Below are 21,827 nucleotides of genomic sequence, written 5' to 3' on the forward strand. Positions count from 1 at the left end.
TTCAATTCTTTTAAAAGAATAAAATTCTACATATATTTAAATACATAAAGGAGTTTTAGATAGGGAATATTAGAGTTGGGTTTTGAATAAATAACTAAATTATTATATTATGTAAATAAAATATATGTTTTGCTACATAATTCAAAACATTATAGTTTTTTTTTTACCATTGGAGAGCGCTTAAAATAAGATCCACTTACAATACAATTTTATAACTCATGAAAATATATTTGATTTGATGAATTGTAACACATTATTTAGTCTTTCTTTTAGATAAATATAATAATATATATAAGTATAGTGTACTATATGTAATTATAGCATTTAATCATAGGTCTAATTTATAGGATTTAACATATTATCTTTCAGAATCTCGATCTTAATTACTCGACTAAACCCAAATAATTTAGTGTTGCAACAAATTCTCTAAGGAAATTTATTACTTTTACGTCATTGATACTATCTTACAATTATAAAAATTATATTATAATAAAAAAAGTTATAAGAAGAGTATGAATTTATACAAATATATTAAAAAGCGTTCCTATCACAGGAACGGTGCCACATGGCACTCTTTTGAAACTTCGAATACACATGTTTATAATCTCGATAAAAAATATTAACAGTCTGTAGTTACTAAGGTTCGAACACATGACATTTGATATGAAATGTGAGAGTTTAACCACTAATCCATTATAATTTCAATGCTTAATGTTTCAAAGTAAAACATAATAAATTCTATTAATTATATGTAAGTATAAAAACATATAGACAAATCTTTTGATTTCAACATTTTTATTAAGTACTATAATAACATTCTCTTACCCAAATTTCATTGAAATTGTTATTATTATCCCCAATTATATTCCTTAGATGTTTTTTTTAATAATTTATCATGTCATACATTTTCCAATTTTACACTAGACAGTATATTACGAAAAGCAAATAGAATCAATTATGAAATTTATAAATAATAATATATTTCATAATTGTAACTGAGCCGAGACATTGTCCGGGCCAAAATACTAGTTTATTATAATAAGAGGTACTATATATGAAATTAGGGTAAAAATAGAAGTTTTAAAATTATTAAGTGAAAATGGAGTTTGATTTCCACCAAAATTATGTAAAAATCAATAATACAATTCAATATTATTATAACTTTTTGTTATATAGTACAAAAAATACATAATTTCATTATAATTGAATGGAGTTTGAGATTCGCATCAAAACAATAACCACTAATTAGAAATATAACTAGTATTTTGACTTGGGTGACACGGGTTAGTCACAATTATCAAATATATTAATATTCAGAATTGTAAGAATAGTGCCTTGAATGGTGCCTTAGCTTGAAGATGTTTGGTAGAATCCGTGAAGAAGGAATGACATAAGGCTGACTTTGAATGCACATATCTCTCAATCTATAAATGATTTTGATATGATTCAAATTGGAGGTGATAGCTTGTTCCAAGAGCTTTCCAACGATAGGTCATATGCTCAATTCCGCTGAGAAACGAGAAAGTTATGATCGTTTTATAAAGAGCTGACGAGAGCTGACCGCGACTCGCGGCCAGAACCGCGACTCGCGGTTTTGTGGATAGATTGCGACGAGTGTTTTCATTAATTGTTATTAGACAGGTTAAATTTCCGAATTACCCTTAGGTCATTTATGCGACTAAGATAGTCTATATATAACATCTGTAACTCTGTATTCCTTAGGTCATCATCATCATCAATAAAATATTCTCCCTCTCTCTGCCGTGGACGTAGCCAAATTGGTGAACCACGTAAATCTGTTGTCTGTTTTTATTGCTTTTGAATTCATTATTTGTTTCTCTCTCACATCCGTTATAACAAGAAATTTCATAATTGATTTTATTATATTTTTGTCTAGTGCGATATCGAAAAATGGACGTTATGACATGATAATTTGTTTTAAAAACTTTCAAGAAATTGAGGACGAAAATAACAATTTCATGAAATTAGGGTAAGAGAATGTTATTAGCTAAAAAAGTGTTATAAATCAAAGAGCTTGTCTATGTCTTTATAACTACGTAAATTATAATACTTTATTATGTTTTACTTTGAAACATTAAGCATTGAAATTTTAGTGGATTAGTCGCTAAACTCTCACATTTCATTTCAAAGGTTATGTGTTCGAATCCTATTAACTATACACATTGTTAATATTTTTAAATGAGATTATAAACATGTGTATTAGAAGCTTGACAAGAGTGTCATGTGGCACCGTTCTTTCGATATGAACGTCTTTTAATATATTTGTATAAATTACTTCCCTAAAAAAACAGGAATATAATCATATAACTATAATTAATATAATCATAATCAGATGTCTCCCAATAAGTATTTTATTTATATTATCTATCATCGCAAAACTAAAAAAAAAATTATAATTCAACCACATAAAAAAGATTTTAAAATCTAGTTTAATAAAGTTAAGCAAAAAATAAGTTTGAAAAAATAAACACTAGCATAGACAAATAATAAGATTAGCCATCCTAACTCCTATACTCATATCCACACTAAATTAACGTATTTGAAAATCTCACACGTGGGTAAGTTGCAATTTTTTTTTTAATGAAATCCTTTATAAGGAGGGGATAATTGGAGATCTCTCCTTATAAGAGGTGAAACTCGATTTTAAAATTTATGGGATTAGAAGTGATACCAACACTACTAAATTATCATTTGCTGTTTTCATGGAGAAGTTGCAATTGCTTAACACTTGCATTTGCTTTTCTTTGAATTTTATTTCTGACTTGGAGAACAAGGTATATAATAAATATAAACAGAGAGAACATTAAAAATGGAGGAGTTTGCTTAAAGAGATGCTTGACTTGGTTTCTGACATCAACATCGCAGCAGGGTCATTGTTGACTCTGTTACAGCTAGCAAGTTGAAACTCCAAGTTTTTTAATAGTCACATAAAATATCCACTGTTTGTTAATTGTGTTTTTGACTCAGTCATTGTCCCTTGGTTCTTTCACACTGTTGTTGAAAGCTTAAACATACTTGGAGTTTTTAGGAAACAATTAAACAAAAAATCTATCATAATGTCGTTTCTTTTCATCTCAAACGAGGAAGGAAAATATAGTTTTATATTTTTAGAGTGTAAATAGGAATTTAGAATAATATTAAACTAGTATTTGGTCCCGGACGATGCCTCGAATTTTCATTGTCATTCATTAAATAGTAGTTAAATAAGTCATCTCATACTCATTTAAAAAATTCATGTCATTCATTATATGGATTACATAAGTTTTCCATTCATTTATTAATTTTGATTGAAAAAGCAATAATTGGTAGGGGGAGTAATGGTTGGATCTCTTTTTTTCATACCTGAGGTTGTGGGTTCAAATCTTCACGTCAACAATCTTCTTTTTTTTTTTACTATATGAGAAAGACGTGGATAAAATGTTATTGAATGAGGGATGGTGACACGTGACACATATATGTTCTTAGGAACGCTTGCGAGTTGCGACTCGTGTATTTCAAAAACAAAAAATCAAATTATAGTGGTGTTCAGAAAATTTAACTAAAGATAATTTGTTAGTGTCCTTGCCTAGTGACCTACAAAGTTGTGTGATTCTATTTTTTGATTGATAAAAATAAACAATAGAATGCATACATGAATAGTGAAACACATTGATATCTGGTACTATAATTTGATTTGCGTGGACGCAGTTCACGTTAATACTTCCTCCGTTTCTTTTTACTTGCAACGGTTTGACTTTTACACTATTCACCAACTCTACTTAGTTTACATTAATTTGGTGATTTATAGTTAAGTAAAAACATATTCATGTGGGATCTTATTAGATTCGTCTGAATGTATATTTTCCGAATATATACTTTTTATAATTTTTATTCATCGGTAATTAAACTTATTAATGGTTGAAAATATGCATTGGCAAGCGTGAAAGTCAAACTGTTGCAAGTAAAAAGAAACAGAGGAAGTATTAGTGTACACAGGCTAAAATTATGTATCATTTCTAAACAATCCATTATAGCATTTAGAAACTCATTATATCATGCATAAACTTAGTACTTCCTCCGTTTCAAAATAGATGCTACATTGTTGACTTTTCCACTATTCATTAATGAGGTTTGACCATGCATTATTTACTATTAGGTAAAATCAAATGTTATAATGTAATATGTTGTTGGATTTGTCTTAATGTATATTTTCAGAAAATCAAAATTTTATACTTTACTCTAATACATAATTAAAGATATTAGTAGTCAAAGTAGTGTCTCGACAAGCGTTTTAGTCAACAATGTACCATCTATTTTGAAACGGAGGAAGTATATCATTTAGAACCATACTATATCATTCAAAAACTTCAGCTTTACTAAACAAACCACTCTATCATTCAAAAATCCATTATGCTATGTTTGGATAGCAAGATTTCATTTCAAATCCTGGATTTGGATGAAATCTATTGTTTGGATGGCATGGAATATGAAATTATGGAATTTGTCCAAATTCTTATCAAAAGCCTATATTAGTAGAATTTCAAATTCAAGCTATTATCTTGTCATTTGAAATTCTCTCCTCATTCATACTCCAACTCCATGAGTATCTACATCCCAACTTCACTCATTCTCTTTCTAATATTTATTTCACTCTCCTTTAGTAAACCCACACTTTTTCTCTCTCCTCCATTAAACTTCTATTTCTCTCTCCTCTATTAAACCCCTTTTACAAAACATGATTAGGAATTGAAATACAAACTTTAAATTCCAGATTTCAATTCCATTATTTGAAATGAAATACAAGTTTCCAAACACTACCTTATATCATTTAGAAACAAATTACATCATGCATAAATTATATCATTTCTAAATAATTCATTATATCATTCAGACACTCATTATATCATGTAGAAATTACATCTTTCTACATGTTAAACCACATGTCACGGTAGATACTACATAACCTATATCTTCCTGTATTTTTAAACTTTAAAATTAAATCGTCCACTATAGTGCATATAATTTCACTATATGTTTTTCGTTAATAAATCCACTATATTTTATATAAGTTCACTATATTTCTATAAAATTAACTATATTAAGTTAATATCAATTACCAACCCGTTGCACATTAAGGGGTCGTTTTCTTCATTATCTTTGTTGGGATTCAAGAAACAGAACCAAACAAGAAAAAAGGAAATCGGTAATTGATTCTGTTTCTTGAATCCCAACAAAGATAATGAAGAAAACGACCCCTTAATAGATTCCCCCAATTTTTTACATTCCCCTCATCCTTTAGTAACAAAATCCATTACTTCAAGGTAATTACCTTTCATTTCGATTCCGTGGCTTGAACCAAATACTCAATAAAGATAACCATTTTTGTTAGCATTCTCTTCCTCTATTTATATATGTTTCTTTTCTATTCCATATTTTGAATCAAACGATCCCTAAATTAGTGTGCATCGAGTTCATTTAAGTTTTTATCCAGATACTAATAATCTACAAGCTTGTGGCGGTGTTATGGGAAGATTGACTACATGTGAGTTGTGACAATCTTCTAAAAATAGATGTTTAGGTGGATGTACGCTTGTGTGGGGTTGAAAACAAGAATATAACAAATCACCTATTCTTTGCTTGTCCGTATGCTTCTGAGATTTGGTTGTAATAGAACTGTTGGTAAACAGACTTGAGTTGATGATGATCTTGGTTAGTTAGAATATGGAATTGGTCTGTTTTGTCCATTTTGTTTTCGCTCTTATTAGAAAAAAAATAATTTTAGATAAAATGTAATAAAATATAAATAAGTTAAATAAGCAAAAATAAGCAAAAATAAGTTAATGAATAGAACAGAAGCAATGTCTATTACCATGTACTCTCTTGTACCAAGGATGTCTTGACCTAGTGGTTAAGATTGAGGTGTTGTGAACGATAGGTCACAGGTTCAAATCCCCCCTCCCCCTCTTTGTACTTTGTGTTGCCTTCATGGCTCATATGAAACAAAAACCATATACTCTTTTTTTTTTTTTACTTGCTATATTTTCCACACATTGATGTCTCTTTATATTTGATACATTTCTTTATTCGGTACTCCTAACTATTACCCACCAAAAAGGCAAAAAGTACTAATATCATCCTTTTATTTTTGTCATTTTCCTGCACATAATTACCAATTTTTTGTCATTTTTCCATTTGTTTCATATCAGACCTACTTTCATCTCCTGTGTACTTGTTAACAATGTAACAATTAACTAAAAGTGAATGGAGTATTTACTTTGGAGATAATGCAACAAAAAAAATTCAGCATCAATCAACCTCTGAGATTTTGAAGAATATCAACCTCTGAGACAAAAAAAGATGGCTAAGCTGCTACGGTTATGTAATTGAGGTTGTTTCTAGTATGTACTGGATGATTTTGGTATCAATAGAATCTCTTGTTTACAAAATAAATTAAAATAATCAACAAGTTACAACAAGGGTACTAGGGGTCGGGGATTAAATTTCACCGTGAGTAATCATATGTTTTATCTTGAACTTATTTTTTCTATTCGAATAAAAAAATTACTATCTTGATTTACATAGATATTTTTATAGTTTTGTTTTATTTATATGTACTCAATTTTTAATTAACTTTATGCTAAGTTGAAACTTTAATATGCATATGTGAAATTATAGCTTTCGGTTGTAATATAAAAACTAGTATTAGGTCCGGACGATGCCATGATTAGTTACAATTACCAGATCGAATATAGTATTATTCCTAAGTTTCATAACTGATTTTATTAACTTTGTAATTTTTCTATCTAGTGCAAAATTGAAAAATGGACATTATGCCATGATAATTAAGTTGTTTAAAATGGAGTTAGGGTAAGAGAATGTTATTACTTTAATAAAAGTGTTGCATATCAAAAAGTTTTGTCTATATGTCTTTATAGTTTCATATATTAATAATATTTTATTAGATTTTACTTTGAAATATTAAACATTGAAATTATAGTAGATTGATGGTTAAACTTTCACATTTCATTTCAGAGGTCCTATGTTCGATTCGGATAGGAACGCCTTTTATATATTTGTATAGATAAGGGTGCATTCTCTTCACTTAAACTTTTTGTTAACTGAACTTACTACTAGTTACTAGAATTGATCACTTTAATCCTATATAAAAAAGGATTGATTAGTTTTTATTTCAATGTATATTTATATCACAAATTATTATAATAGATTGTCCAATTTTAACATAAATTAGACAAATTCAAAGCATACATTCTCCTCACAAACTCTATCTATCTTACTCTAACCCGACACTATCTCTATACATCTCGCACGTCCATTTTCTTCTTCTTCCTTTATTTTCCTTTGAATCTCGAACTGCCGCAAATAATATTTAAAAATAATTTGCCTGTTCTCTTCGGCATAAAACAGTTGAACTGAACAGAATTGAATTGAACTAAAATGAATAGTGATATGTGAGAGTAAAAGTATTGTCCAAAGCTGAACTGAATTGAACTGAACAAAACCGAATTGAACTAAACTGAAAATAAGGTAGAGAGAACAGGCCCTAGGAGCAACTATATTGGCAAGCTACAACCACATATAGCTTTGTTTGCCACATCAGATTTTCAAACTACAACATTTCCAAGCTACAATCTCTATCAATGGAAAGCTACAACCATTTGTAGTTTTGATAGGTCTCACATGTCATTTACTAATAGAAATTGGAAAGTTAGATGGAAAGGTATAAGTAAAGCCCATAAAAAGTCAAACAAAACTATTTGCTTTGTGGAGCTACTTGGTTTTGCCAACTACAACCTCTTTTCCGCTCCACTGATAAAGTAAGTAGCCCCAACTTTTAACAAATTACAAGCAGGGACCTATAATCACCCGCTTGAGTTGCTCTAACAAAAATTGATTAAAATTGTTTAGACATAAAAAGAAACTTTTTTCTTAAAGAAAGAAAAACACCCCATAAAAGCAAATGAATGGACAGAAAATGGATAGGTCTAATGTGAAAAGATTATTTTTGACCAAATATAGAATAAGATATGAGTTAACTTTCTATCTCTCATCTATATAAATCATAAATGGACCTATTGAAGATGGTGCAAGTCTGACTCTGTGAATAACGAGGAAAGTGGGTGACAAAAAATTGCAGAAATTTTGCTTCCTTCTTATAGTCAATCATTAATTATATGGTCTTTTCAATGGAGTATTCTTAAGGTTAAAGAAGAAGTGAAGAACTATCCTAAAAGTAGGTTTTTATCATAATCATCTTCTTTTTCTTATAAATAGATTGAAGAAACAAACACCCAATTTCTCTTTTTTTTCCCTCCTTTTTTTTTTTCTTTCTCTCTCACTCAAACTTTCATCTTAAGTTGCAAAATTTCTTATTTTTAGAGAGAGAAGATTCTGAAGATGGGAAATTGCTGGTGTTCTGAAGAAGAAAAAACAACAACTCCTAGCACTACTGGAAATTTTAGCTCAGGTAATTTAAAGTTCTAATCTTTATTAATTAATTCTGTGAATTATTAGTTTTGCAATTGGTTCAAATTTTATTTTAGAAATGTAATCTCTTGGGTTTTTTTCTTTAATTTCATTACTGTCTTTGTATTATTATTTTTTTTATCTCATGTAATGCATGCATTAAACTTTGCTTAATTTATAATCTTTGTTTAAACCCCCTGAAAATTTCTTCTTTCCCACCTTATATTAAGCTTAGAAGCTAAAAATTAAGCTTGATTTTTTATCTGGGTTGAGAATTTTGATGTTATTTTTCATCTGGGTCAATAATTTTGCTCCTAGTTTGAATAATTATTCTTCATCCAGAATTCTTTAGTTCTGAAATTTCATGTAAGTTTGGGAAGAAATTAAAGCATTATAGTTTAACTTGAATTGATGGATTGAAATGGTGAAATTGTTTAGGTGTAATAAGTCAAAGTACATCATTGGCAACCAGTAGCAATATTTCAAGCAAGAGCCAATTCTCTGTATCAAGTAGTGATGATGTGTATCCAAATGGGCATATTCTGCCCACCCCAAATCTAAGAGAATTCAGTTTTCAAGAAATGAAAACTGCTACTAGAAACTTCAAAGGTGATACTTTATTAGGTGAAGGAGGCTTTGGTAGAGTCTACAAAGGTTGGCTTGAAAGCAAGCATCCTCACAAGAGTGGCAGCGGTGTGGTTGTTGCCATTAAGAAGTTGAATTCCGAGAGCGTGCAAGGTTTCGAAGAGTGGCAGGTATAATTCATCGTCGATACAATTCATTTTGTTCTTGTTTCATCCTTTAACTAATCTTCAATAACCTGTGATTTGGTGATTGGGTTTGAGATATATTTACATTGTGTTGCTTCTTGTGTGAACTCTTGGAAGCTGCGCTAGACATGAGATTGAATCCCGTCTATATCAATAGTCTTTACGGATCCTGATAAATTGATTTGGAAAATTCTTTGATTTGAAGTGTTCAACTGTGGAAGGTTCAAAGAGTAATGTGTACAATTTGTTGTTAAAAGTAATGTCACTTTGTTGAATGAATCATGTAACTTAAGAGTACTTTCTCATTTGGTAACTAAGACATGCTTTCCTTCTACTTAATTACCCATTTAGCATTGTTTAATACTTTCGTGTTTGCACAAAAAGCCATGTTTATGTTATTGTTCTTACTTTATAGTGGTCTTAACTTGAAAAGTATATAAAGTTATCATAATTTTTTGCTTTTCTTGAATTTGATTAGGTAAATATTCGAGCTTAGAAGAAATTTTCTGTAATTCCCGGTCATTAGTCAAAGTTCTGCCTGAGATTTTTTCTTGTTAGGATTGGCATAGAAGATCTGTTTAGCGTAGTTAGTGGGGAAATGAAGGCCAACTTGTTGACTAGGATATATGAAGGCCAAAAATGTTGACTTCTTTTTGTGGTGATCCTAATTTGTAATACTACAACTGAATTTGCAAATAATAGTGTAGTACATGACACAATAAATGGAACATGAGGTCAAAAACGTTGTTCTTAAATCTTATGAAATTTAATTTTACAGCTAGATTTGATGTTGATTGATGATATTGTCTTGAGTTTTTTAAATCATAAACTTAAAAAACAAAAATTGGCAATTCTTTTTCCGTTGATGATAGCTGCTACAACAATAATCTAGTATGAACACCACCAAGACAGGGTCTGGGGAGGTCTAGATGTATGCATCTATACCCCTAAACATTAAAAAAAGTGATTAGGAGAATTTTTTTTTTTCCCCGAAAACCCAAAATATGTACTTTAAGTTTTTATTTTTTTTGAATGAGGGAGTAATTTAAATTGCTAATTTTGTGATTTATCCCACAATGCAGTCTGAAGTAAATTTCTTAGGAAGGCTTTCGCACCCTAATTTAGTCAAACTACTTGGGTACTGCTGGGAAGATAAAGAGTTGCTGCTCGTATATGAATTTATGTCCAAAGGCAGCTTGGAAAACCATCTTTTTGGCAGTAAGTATCTCTCCGAATCTAAGAAAGGTTTTCTTATATATTCAAAGTAATAGTTGAGAATTCCTATTTGCGTTTTTAAAATATGGTGTTTAATTGTTTGTGCCATATATTTCAGGGGGTTCTGCTGTTCAGCCACTACCTTGGGACTTGCGGCTTAAGATTATCATTGGAGCTGCTCGGGGAATTGCTTTTATACATAGTTCAGATGATCGAGTTATATATCGCGACATTAAAGCATCCAACATACTCCTGGATAGTGTAAGTTTTTATTATATACCTTGTCTTTAGACTATTGTTGCTCATCGGATAGCATATTGATCTTGGAATTCCTTGCTTCCAGTCATATAATGCAAAGATATCAGACTTTGGCTTGGCAAAGTTGGGTCCTTCCGAGAGTCAGTCCCATGTTACAACAAGGGTCATGGGCACTTATGGATATGCTGCACCTGAGTATGTTGCCACAGGTACCTTTTGAACATTGAGTTGATCAGCTTTATAATAGTAAAATTTCTGTATAAACTTATCGCGTCTTAGGCCCAGTTCATTGAACTTCAAAAAATAACATTAAGTACATTCCAGCTTGATGAGTGAAAAACAATTAAATAAGTGAAAATTTTAATCAGTAAAATTCACTAAACTGCAAAGTGAACTCTGGGGAACCATCAAAAATCAGTTTTAATGAGTGAAAAGAGTTTTAATCAATAGAATCAGTAAAAAATTAGGTGAAGTGATTAGGGTCTTAAGTCCAGTTTTTAACAAGAAATATTCACATATGATGATCATAACAGGTCACTTATACGTCAAGAGTGATGTGTATGGCTTTGGCGTTGTGATAGTGGAGCTTCTCACTGGCCTACGAGCATTGGATACAACCCGTCCTAGTGGGAAGCATACCTTGGTGGATTGGATCAAACCATTTCTGTCTGATAAGAGGAAGTTGAAGGGCATTATGGATACAAGGTTGGAGGGGAAGTATCCATTAAAAGCTGCGGTAGCAACTGCTGAACTAGCTCTAACATGCATCGAGCAAGAACCCAGAGCTCGACCCTCAATGCAAGAAGTTCTAGAATCCCTAGTAAAAATTCAGGCCATAGATCATGAAAAACCAAGGGTGCCTAGGAGATCCTCAACTGGTAAGGCATCAGTTCGCCCTCATGGCCATCGTCGACAAAATGGGATTCGATCTCATACCAATTCTCTACATTCTAGATAGATAGTGTTTGCATAAAATGCTTTTAACTTGTCAGATTTTTTTGTTAAATTTTGTGCTCTAAAATTTTATTTTAATGATAATTTTCCTACAATATTATGATGGAAAATACTAGATAGCTCGATCCGAAACAGAGTTGTAATTTGATGACATGAAGTATTTGTAATTATTCAACTATAGTATGTAAAATTTGTGAATTTGATTTCTTGCTAATAATGTAAGTATAGTTTAAATTTTCTTTTGGGTACTGTAATACTACTTTGAGGTGTTTAGTAACTCCTAGTACAAGAGATTGCATGCTTTGACCAAGTACTAATATATTTTTAATACCGCTTTTTTTGACAAGATACAAGAATAAGACCATTAGTTAATTGCTATGGTCACTAAGTATTATCAATTGTTATAGCACGGAAAATAACTTAAATAAAAACTATATAAATTAATATTTTATCCGTCTCAAAATATAGTTTCTGTTTTTATTTTTGGAGTTAAATTTTATAATATTTGACTAAATATTCTCATTAATATATACAAGAAAACATATTATGTAGGGGTATTATTAGATTTGTCTCAACGTGTACATTCATAATATTAATTTTTATATTTTTTACTAATACAAAAAAAAAAAAACAAAGATTTATATTAGAGACTATACAAAAAGAAATATAAACTATATTTTGAAATGGAGGGAGTACTCCTTAAATTCGAAAACCCTTAGGTCATCAAATTATCTTGGTCTTAAATAAAGATGGACCAAGTACAAACCCCTTTCAATCTCCAAGGTTAGTGTTAAAGGGTTTGTGACATCTGTCATCTGTGGAGTTATTTCTTAAAGTTCTTTTTTCTTTCTAATTTATTTTTCACATATTTAAACTTATTAAACCTTATCAGACACTTATCAAATATTTAATATGGCCCTTATTGACCTAAATTTAAACTTAATGATACTTATCAATTTAAATATTAGCTTGTTTTTTTTAGATAAATGAAAACAAGATCAGAAAAACGCAATCTAAATAGTTTATGGATAACTTGCCTAAGACACCCTCAACGAGCCATTCAATGGTTAGATAATTTGCTTTGGTCCTTTGGAAAAGGGTTGACAACCCCTATTGATCCATTGCTCAAAAAGCATTTCATAAATATATCTGATAGTGAAGAACAAAATCAAAGCTTACAAACAAATGATGGATTGCTTGAAACTAACTCCTTATTAGGTGATGAAGCTTTTTATGAGAATTAAATTCCCATATATAACCCTACTAAATATATTTTTACATATAATTTGATTTTTACGTACTAAAATATTTTATAGGTTACTTTTTTATTTGTTGTATGATGTTAAAAAATATTTACTGAATAAAAACTAATATTAACTTATTAAAATTTATTTTTAATAAATTTAATTTTTCAGTGAAAGAGAATAGAGCCCTAATGTGCAACCTAATAAGAGTCACTTGCAAGTTCACTTTTAATTCTCCCAGGTCTCAACTCTCCTTTAATTCAATTTTACCATATACTAGAAGTCTAGAAGCGAAGGCAAACAATTTTCATAAGGGAAGGGGTAATAGTTAGTAATTATTATACAAACATTAAAAAATAATATATTGCAATAAACTTTTCTCCATTTTTTAGTAGTAGCAACATTTTGATTTTATTGTTTGCCAACACACAATTTTGATCATTAATATATCTAATTATCTATTTGTGCAAATAATAAAAATTAAAATCTGGTAGATAATTTTGAGGTAAATCCAAGGACATCCTAGATGTTAAAGTTTGTATTATATATTATTCACAATTTTTCAATGAAAATAAATACATAAATAGTACTAAAATCAAAATGTTGCAACTATAAAAAAAATGAGAGTATAATATAAGTACCAAGCTTGGGGATGCCCTTCTCTTATGCCTTATTCTCATTTTTTTACCCTCAATACATTAGGCTAGCTATCTCTAGTCAATGTCTCAATTGACTTTGTTAAAAATTGGTATAATATATATGTGAAAGTATTGTGTCAGACCGTCTGACACAATACATTCGGTCGGACCAGAGCTTAAGAGAAAAAAATACCAACGGAACGAACGATGTCGTTTGAAAGCAGCTTGAACATTACGGAGGAAATCAGGTTGCGAAGAAGACGAGGACAAGGAATTGAAGTTGGTCTTGGAAGTTAGTTGTGGGGCCGGAAGCGGAAGGTTAGGGTCCCCGTCCATGGAAAATAGATAAACCAAACCTCTGATTGCATCTCTAATCAAAGAGATGTAAATCTTCCCAAAACTTCACAGTCGCACACCCATTCACAATTCACAATTCAGATACAGTGGAGAAAATGCAGAAGATAGTTCAACCCATGAAATTCCGAAATGTAGAGCATCTAGGTTGTGGTGGTGGTGGTGTTTCTTTCATTTCTTTTGTTTATTGTTTGAGTTATGTTTTCAGTTGGTTTTATTTCCTTTCATTTAGTCGAATTTTTCTTTTCAGTTAGTCGAATTATTCTTCCAGTTCGTTGGTCTATTCTTTCAGTTGGTTGGTTTATTCTTTCAGTTGATTGGTTTATTCTTTCAGTTGGTTACCTTATTTTTTCAGTTAGTTATTTTATTCTTTCAGTTGGTTCATTTATTCTTTCAGTTAGTTCCTTTATTTTTTCAGTTTGTTGTTGGTCAGGCTGGTCCGACCACTTGTGTCAGACGAGTCTGACACAATACCTTCTCAATATATATTCCTTCCTACTTCAATAAATAATATGTGAAGTCATTATAGTTGTAAATTGAACGTGATTGCTTAATTACTCTTTAGTTACCTCTTTTGAACTTAGTAGTTCTCCTCATTCTTTCTGGAACTTAGTAATTCTTCTCATATACTCCCCCGGATTTTATTAGTTTACTCGTTTTGACTTTTAGCACTATTCACGTAAATTTTGAATATCTCTTGAGATTTGTACTTAAGATCTTGTTAGATTCGTTTCGATGTCCATTATTATACTATAAACTTTTTGTAATTTTTAGTAATTATTAAAATTCAAATTAGTGTCTTAGCAAATGTTTTTCAAAAGAAATGTATAAACTAATAAGAACCGATGGGAGTTATTAACAAAAGAGATAGGAAAAAAAATGAAATAAAAAAAGGAATAATTAGATTATTGCTCATTTGCTCTTCCATTTTTATTTTATTTTTTTGTTTCTAGTAAAAAAAAAAACAAAAAAGAATTGGTACAAAGGTGCAAGAACAAAAGTGAAGTGAAGAAGAAAGAAAAGGCACAAATTGTGTGTTGCAACTGTGCAAAAAGTGTGCACACTCAAATTACAAATCTCTCCACTTCAGTCTTCACCATCACCATCAACTTGTATTAGCAACTGAAGTGAGTGAGAATAGAATTCGACCGCCATTAAAATTTCTCAAACTTTGTAATTATATCAACTTGTTTCTCTCTTTTTCACGCGGATCCCAACGTCTTTCTCTCTCCTCTCAATTACTCTCTTCTGGCCATGGTTCCTCGTCGACGAAGAATCTCCACTTCAATTTTCGCAATTGTTATTTGCATCACTTTGGTAAATCTTTCGCTTCATTATTAATTTTTGTTTAATAATTTTCTTGTTGTACAACAATTTATTCTTGATTACTCTTGATTACTCTTAATTTGGTAATCGTGCATTTTGTTCCGATTTACTGTGTATTTTGTTGAGTTCTTGATTGTTGTTTTGATAGTTATGATTGATTTTGAAGTCTTTGTGATTGTTATTTTTTGTTAATTTGTTGTGGAGATTGATCTTTCTTAAATGTGGAATCTAAATCAATTTTTTGCATTACATTAGAAATTCTACTTTGTTTGTCAATTAGATTGCAAACTTGGATTATAGACTAAAATGCACTACATACATTGCAAAGCTTTTTTCTTTAATATAAATATTTTAGATTTGCAGTGCCTGTTTATAATGCAGCTGTGTTATACAGAAAATCCAATTGTTCTTGATCTAGATGCTTGTAAGTACTGATCATTGGTTTTGCTCAAGAATTTGGGAAGTTTTTTTTGAATCCAATGGCTATAACACTCTTACTTGAGATTGAGTGTGCAATACACAACCCTTGAATAGATGCCACCAGGATTCTCTAAATCTCAGCATCATGCCGGAACGATTAGAACTGCTCGAGGCTACTGTTATTTAACTGTAGCAAATACATACTACCTCTGTTTTTTTTCAGATGCAACATTTGCCTTATTGGTGAGTAGATTTGAATAATCAAATGGTGCATCTAATAAAAAACAGAGGTAGTATGTAATATGCATAATCTGATCATTTTGATTCACCAACATGTTGCACGGAGATGAGTGCGAATGTTGGGTAGGGTACATATTGAAGTGTCGGTAAAGCTTAGAATTTAGGACAAAGGACACTGTCGTTATGTGGGTGTGGAGACGTGACATTCCTGGATCATGCTCCTAAATTTTTAAGATTTTTTGCATGCGCTTTCACCGTCTTAAGGTTGATTTGTCTTCTAGGTGTTGCTAAATCATGATCTCAAGCGTTTTTTTGAGCATGTATCACTCATTTTCTTTTTCTCTCCCTCTCATTTTACAATTTTCTCTAAGAATATGTGGTTTAAGATTATTGAAGTATCTGGGTACAACTGAAGTGTCAAGTAAGAATACCATTTCCATATTGGAGTATTAAGAGTCCGACTAGGGTGCATAAGATAATATGAAGAGTCAAAGTAACATAGTTGACCACCTCGTATTGAGTTCAAGCTCTAAACTTTGTGGTATCTTTACTTCGAGATAACGATTAATGACCAAAACATCACGTCATAGGACAAATTGACAAGTAATACTACAATTGAGAAGCACTGAGAGCCTTTTGACTCAATTCTAAAAGACACATGGTGCATAGAGGCTCAAAGAATTTTTTAATTCTAGGCTTGTGGCATAGGTGGAGGCTCAGAGTTGTGTGCATCATGGATTTATATCGTGGCATTTTTTCTCTTAAGAAGCACATAATTGCTATTATATTGACTTTTGGTTTTTGTGACTCCCATTTAGGGGTTAAATATATGTTGAACTAAAAAGGAAAAGGAGAAGAACTTGAGGAATGGATTTGTCATATGGCTGTTTGCAAGTTATAAGATATTTAACGTTAAGCTTGTTTAGCTAATTGATTTTCTTGTTATGAATTGATCCAAGGTGTATGCAGCCTTAACTCTAACTATTGAATTAGCTAAGTGATTTATGTCGATCTGATGTATATGCTGCTACTCTATCTTAGTACTATAAAGCGGTACCCAGAATACCTGAGTGAAAGGCGCAGTAAGGTGCTAGCCTTATCGCCTCAAGGTACAGCAACGAAAATGAGGCACTATTGTACGCATACATGAGGCACCCCTCTTTATACTTGTTTGAGTTTGATTCTTATCTTTCTCTTTTTCTCATCAACTCGTTAAAGAGTCACCTCTCTTCTGAAATGAAATTTAAGAGAGTATCTTTCAAGAGATTTCACATAAAATATACACGAGTTTGCCATGAAGGCGATTTTAATTTCACCTCGTGCCTTGTTGCTTGCATCTAGTTTTTGGAAACCCTTTGTGCCTTTGATGGCTTCGTGCTTTCTGAATCAAGTTCTATATTAAAATCACTAGTACGCTTTTTAGTTAATTTTGCTGAGTACTTTCTCATATTTAATTTTTCATTGATCTAGGTTGTGGTAAACAGTGTTCTCATCGAAGCTCAGTTATTGTAAGTTGCTTACATTGCTGTCAAAATTGGTTATTGTTAAATTGTTGATGCTCTGGCATCTCATATTCTGATGAGATCTTTAATCATCATCTTTCAGTCAAAGAGATCGCAGAGGATATCCTCTTCTTTATGATTGTCAGCAGTGTAACAGAAAAAAGGTTATGTTTCCATCTGTTCATCCTTAAAGACTTTATTTTTTCTGTGCATGATCTTGTCCAAGTTTGTGCCACTCTTGCTGGCTTTTCGTTGAATACATGCATTCAAAGTTACTTTGTGTTGAGCATATGGCAGCAGGACAACTTTTCTTGCTGAATTCTGAGTTTCACTTAATGTCATTTTATGAGAGTACATTATAAAGATGGAATATTTATGATGGTCTTATTCTTGGTCATACTATGGATTTATTCCTTCAGTTTTTGCGGTTAGGTTTAGTTTCATCTTTCCAGGTTCAGTATAACAGTATGGTTGTGGCCTCAAGGGACGGGGGTTAGTGGTCTTTGAATCTGTATTGTTTTCAAGACGCAATCATGAAATATGAATGCTTCCTACCCCTGTAAGTAAAGTTTACCCAAAAATCTCTATCTATATACAATCTTCTCTACAATACACCTGCTGGTTTTTTTTGGTCCTGTTATTCAGGCCATCTTAGAATATGGCTAATGTGATAGATTTTGTATTACTGGTACAGTAATACTACCATTCTTTAGCATCTTTATCCGAATGTCTTGAGTTCGAAAGTTTTCTATTGTCATCTGCTTTATGCTCTATGTTGATGGCTTGATGCTCTATTCTGATGGGTCACTGGAGTATGTTTTTTTTTGGAGATCCGGCAGTTGTTTGGAAATCTTTGTAGTGCTGAAGTTATATGACTAGTGTATCAGCCATGTAGTTACTACTAACTACTCTCTTAATATTTAAAATATATAGCTACACAGGAACCACTAAATCTTTATATGACTAGTGTATCAGCCATGTAGTTACTACTAACTACTCCCTTAATATTTAAAATATATAGCTACACAGGAACCACTAAATCAGTAGTGCATTAGCAAAGACAATAATGCTGTATATATCCTTAAGGGCTCACAATATATCGGCTCCAGTTAATTGTCCAAATATCAAGAAGTAAGATTTTTATCTTTTATACCATTTAAAACATGGGCACCAATCACCATTACTTTTAATTGTTAAGGCTCCCTACCTCAGTTTGGAACATTTATGATGATGGAAATATTATTGAATTGGCTATTATCTAAACTAAGTTTTGCGTAACTGAGATTGCTGTATGAATGTGAAATTGGTTTAGACTCCTCATTCTTGTAGTTAATCATCAAAATTTTGGCTTTCGTGTCACTATAAACATATGTGACAGTTGAGACTCTGAACTGATTGTGGTAGCTGTGCAGGACCAGGCGACTCAATTGTATGCATCCTCTGGTAAATCTGGGAATCTAGATGTCAAGGTATATTCTTAAGCTGCGCTTGGCAAGTCATACATAAACTGGGGAATGCTTATTTGCATTTCTGATTGCAGGATATTGAGATAATGGTGACATATAGTGATGCTTCCGGGGCAGTGCGGGTTGGTTCAGTGAAAGCAAAAGATCTATCTTCTTCCTGGGTTTGGCAAACTCCTACCAATCAATACGATGACCATGTAAAGAATTCTCAGGTACTTCTGCTGAATAGAGGATATACAGTATATAGAGCCAGATTATGACTGTGATTTATTTTAGAATATCAACTGTAGTCGTGTTAGGATGTGAAAATCTTGCTGCTGTTCTGCTGAATACAATTTAAGTTTCTTCTCCTGGCTGCGGAAGTTGTTTCTTTATCCCCGTTAATAGTTATAGACATTTGAGCTATTGCTTTGCAAGTGTGAACTGATCGCAATGTTTTCCCTTGCTGAAGACACCAAAGAATTCATCTCAGCCTGTCACAAGGCATGAAGAGAGTATTGAGCAACATATGAAGGCAAATCAAACTGCAGAAAGCACTGTCATGCACCTAAAATCTTATAGAGAAGATCCAATCAAGCACCGCCGTCAGGTACATTTACTTGATTTAGATATAGTAATTAGTATTTACTTGCTCAATTATTAGGCAACTTATGATAATTGCTTTCAGATATTACGGCTTAAAAGAAGAGAGCTCCGTGCAGCAGAGTTGATGAGGCAAGACAAAGAAAGGGATGCAGAGATGGAAAAAGCAGCCATTGAACGTGCTGAAGGGCTAGATACTACTGTCATAGGAAAGTATAGCATATGGAGACGAGACTATGACAATTCAAACTCTGATTCTACTCTAAAGCTTATGCGTGATCAGATTATAATGGCAAAAGCATATGCTACTATTGCTAAAGCTAAGAATGATAGCAGTCTCTATGAAACCCTCATGAAATGCACCAAAGATAGCCGGAGTGTCATAGGAGAAGCAAATTCTGATGCCGAACTTCAGCCAAGGTAATTTTTTCTTTTTTTTTGTCGAGTGCTTTCTACGTGTTTAAGTTAACTGTTCTTTGTCATTTTTGTGCAGTGCCCTAGATCAAGCAAAAATAATGGGGGGGATACTCTCATCAGCAAAAGAGAAATTCCATGATTGTGCTGTTTTAGCCAGGAAGTTAAGAGCCATGATTCAGTCAAGTGAAGACAATGTAAATGCTCTTAAGAAGGAGAGTGCATTCTTGATTCAGCTAGCTGCAAAGACAATCCCAAAACCCTTGCATTGCTTTTCTCAATTGCTTACAGCTAACTATTTCCTTCCTGGACATGCAAATAAAGGTGTTTATGTAAGAGAGAAGCTTGAAGACCCATCTCTTTACCATTATGCCATCTTTTCGGATAATGTACTTGCAACAGCAGTGGTAGTGAATTCCACTATAGTGCATGCAAATGAGCCGGAAAAGCATGTTTTCCATATTGTGACGGACAAGCTGAATGTTGCAGCCATGAAAATGTGGTTTCTCGACAATCCTCCTGCTAGGGCTGCTTTAGAAGTCATGAACATTGATGATTTCAGGTGGCTAAATTCTTCTTATTGCCCTGTTCTTCGGCAACTTGAATCCGCCAGAATGAAGGAGTTTTACTTTAAGGTCAATAAGGATCCGTCATCGATCTCAACTGGTACAGACCAACTCAAGTACAGGAACCCAAAATATTTGTCAATGTTGAACCATCTTCGTTTCTATCTTCCTGAAGTATATCCTAAGCTGAATAAGATCTTGTTTCTGGATGATGACATTGTTGTTCAAAAGGACTTGACTCCACTTTGGTCTGTTAATATGGAAGGAATGGTGAATGGTGCTGTAGAGACATGTAAGGAAAGCTTTCATAGGTTTGACAAGTATCTTAACTTCTCTAATCCCTTGATCTCTGAAAACTTTGATCCTAATGCTTGTGGCTGGGCATATGGGATGAATATGTTTGACCTGTTGGAGTGGAGGAAGCGAAACATCACAGGAATATATCACCGTTGGCAAGAATCGGTAAGCCATTCTAAAACATTCATTGTATCCCAGGAGCCATTGGAAACTATTTTATGGATTATCGAATGCGCATTTTTTGTTTTCGAGAGTTAAAAGAATTTGATTCCAATTCTGTCTTTGCCCCTTGAGCTAAATGATTTCCCTTCTAAGTTGTGTTATGATTACAAGAAGAAACGCTCTTAATTTAGATTTTAGAGCTAGTTCTGGTTCCAAAAATTTGATTCGCAGATATTCTGCATTACTGATGTACTTGTGGAGTTGTGGTTTCCACGAAAATTTTTGCACCAACCTCTTCAGATTTTAGTTCTTGTTCAAATCTTCTGCTCAATTTTTTTTGTCAAGTTCAGAATGTTGCTGATGGGTATTCTGATCATGGTGATTGTTTTGCAGAACGAGGACAGAACTTTGTGGAAACTAGGCACTTTGCCACCCGGACTCATAACTTTCTACAATCTGACCCATCCACTAGACCGAAGCTGGCATGTACTGGGACTCGGCTATGACCCTGCACTCAATCAGACAGCCATAGGAAATGCCGCGGTTGTCCATTACAATGGAAACTATAAACCATGGTTGGATCTCGCCATCGCCAAATACAAGTCATATTGGTCAAGATATGTGATGTATGATAGCCCCTACCTTCAACACTGCAAAATCACGGATTAACCCAATAATATTGCTGCAGAATCTTTAGGATAATACCAAATGACTTCCCTCTTCTTATGCTCTCTCTCTCTCTCTCTCTCTCCCCTCTTTTTTTTTTTCTTAAATATTCTTTTGATTACATAGATCCCATTGTTGACCACCATTTTGTAACATTCTTCTGTAAAAGCAACTTACCTATAGTTTTTTTATTTCTTTTCTTTTTGTATAGATTCATTTGCCACTAGCCATAATAAAAGCTAATGCAAAATTTTCATTTCTACATTGCC

General features: G+C 32.2%; 2 protein-coding genes across 4 annotated transcripts; both read left to right on the forward strand.

Annotated features, from left to right (window-relative positions):
* The first annotated feature begins 8,029 nt into the window (after positions 1-8,029).
* LOC104903805 (probable serine/threonine-protein kinase PIX13) lies at positions 8,030-11,919 on the forward strand. Of its 2 annotated transcripts, XM_010691920.4 has the most exons (7): positions 8,030-8,251; positions 8,398-8,485; positions 8,923-9,239; positions 10,337-10,472; positions 10,588-10,730; positions 10,813-10,936; positions 11,261-11,919. In XM_010691920.4, exons 2-7 carry the CDS (start codon positions 8,416-8,418, stop codon positions 11,683-11,685), a joined length of 1,215 nt encoding a protein of 404 aa, XP_010690222.2. In that variant the 5' UTR covers positions 8,030-8,251; positions 8,398-8,415; the 3' UTR covers positions 11,686-11,919. The 2 variants fall into 2 exon arrangements, with proteins under 2 accessions (XP_010690222.2, XP_010690221.2); XM_010691919.4 differs by having other exon boundaries at positions 8,031-8,485.
* Positions 11,920-14,909: 2,990 nt separating this feature from the next.
* Positions 14,910-21,820, forward strand: LOC104903806 (probable galacturonosyltransferase 3). 2 transcript variants are annotated; one of them, XM_010691921.4, is made up of 9 exons: positions 14,910-15,234; positions 17,374-17,411; positions 17,509-17,569; positions 18,818-18,874; positions 18,946-19,083; positions 19,323-19,460; positions 19,539-19,873; positions 19,947-20,895; positions 21,286-21,820. In XM_010691921.4, exons 1-9 carry the CDS (start codon positions 15,172-15,174, stop codon positions 21,559-21,561), a joined length of 2,055 nt encoding a protein of 684 aa, XP_010690223.1. In that variant the 5' UTR covers positions 14,910-15,171; the 3' UTR covers positions 21,562-21,820. The 2 variants fall into 2 exon arrangements, with proteins under 2 accessions (XP_010690223.1, XP_010690224.1); XM_010691922.4 differs by lacking the exons at positions 14,910-15,234; positions 17,374-17,411; positions 17,509-17,569 and adding an exon at positions 17,588-17,964.
* Positions 21,821-21,827: the final 7 nt, after the last annotated feature.

This window comes from Beta vulgaris, chromosome 9 (genome assembly GCF_026745355.1).
Source record: "Beta vulgaris subsp. vulgaris cultivar EL10 chromosome 9, EL10.2, whole genome shotgun sequence".
Taxonomy (NCBI): domain Eukaryota; kingdom Viridiplantae; phylum Streptophyta; class Magnoliopsida; order Caryophyllales; family Amaranthaceae; genus Beta; species Beta vulgaris.

Bases quoted from the DNA above. Each gene is read 5' to 3' on its own strand.
- LOC104903806 (XM_010691921.4), top strand. From the start codon at position 15,172: ATGGTTCCTCGTCGACGAAGAATCTCCACTTCAATTTTCGCAATTGTT. The intron at 15,235-17,373 runs GTAAATCTTTCG...TCATTGATCTAG, and splicing joins TTGTTATTTGCATCACTTTG to GTTGTGGTAAACAGTGTTCT. The intron at 17,570-18,817 runs GTTATGTTTCCA...GTAGCTGTGCAG, and splicing joins AGCAGTGTAACAGAAAAAAG to GACCAGGCGACTCAATTGTA.
- LOC104903805 (XM_010691920.4), top strand. From the start codon at position 8,416: ATGGGAAATTGCTGGTGTTCTGAAGAAGAAAAAACAACAACTCCTAGC. The intron at 8,486-8,922 runs GTAATTTAAAGT...GAAATTGTTTAG, and splicing joins TACTGGAAATTTTAGCTCAG to GTGTAATAAGTCAAAGTACA. The intron at 10,937-11,260 runs GTACCTTTTGAA...TGATCATAACAG, and splicing joins ACCTGAGTATGTTGCCACAG to GTCACTTATACGTCAAGAGT.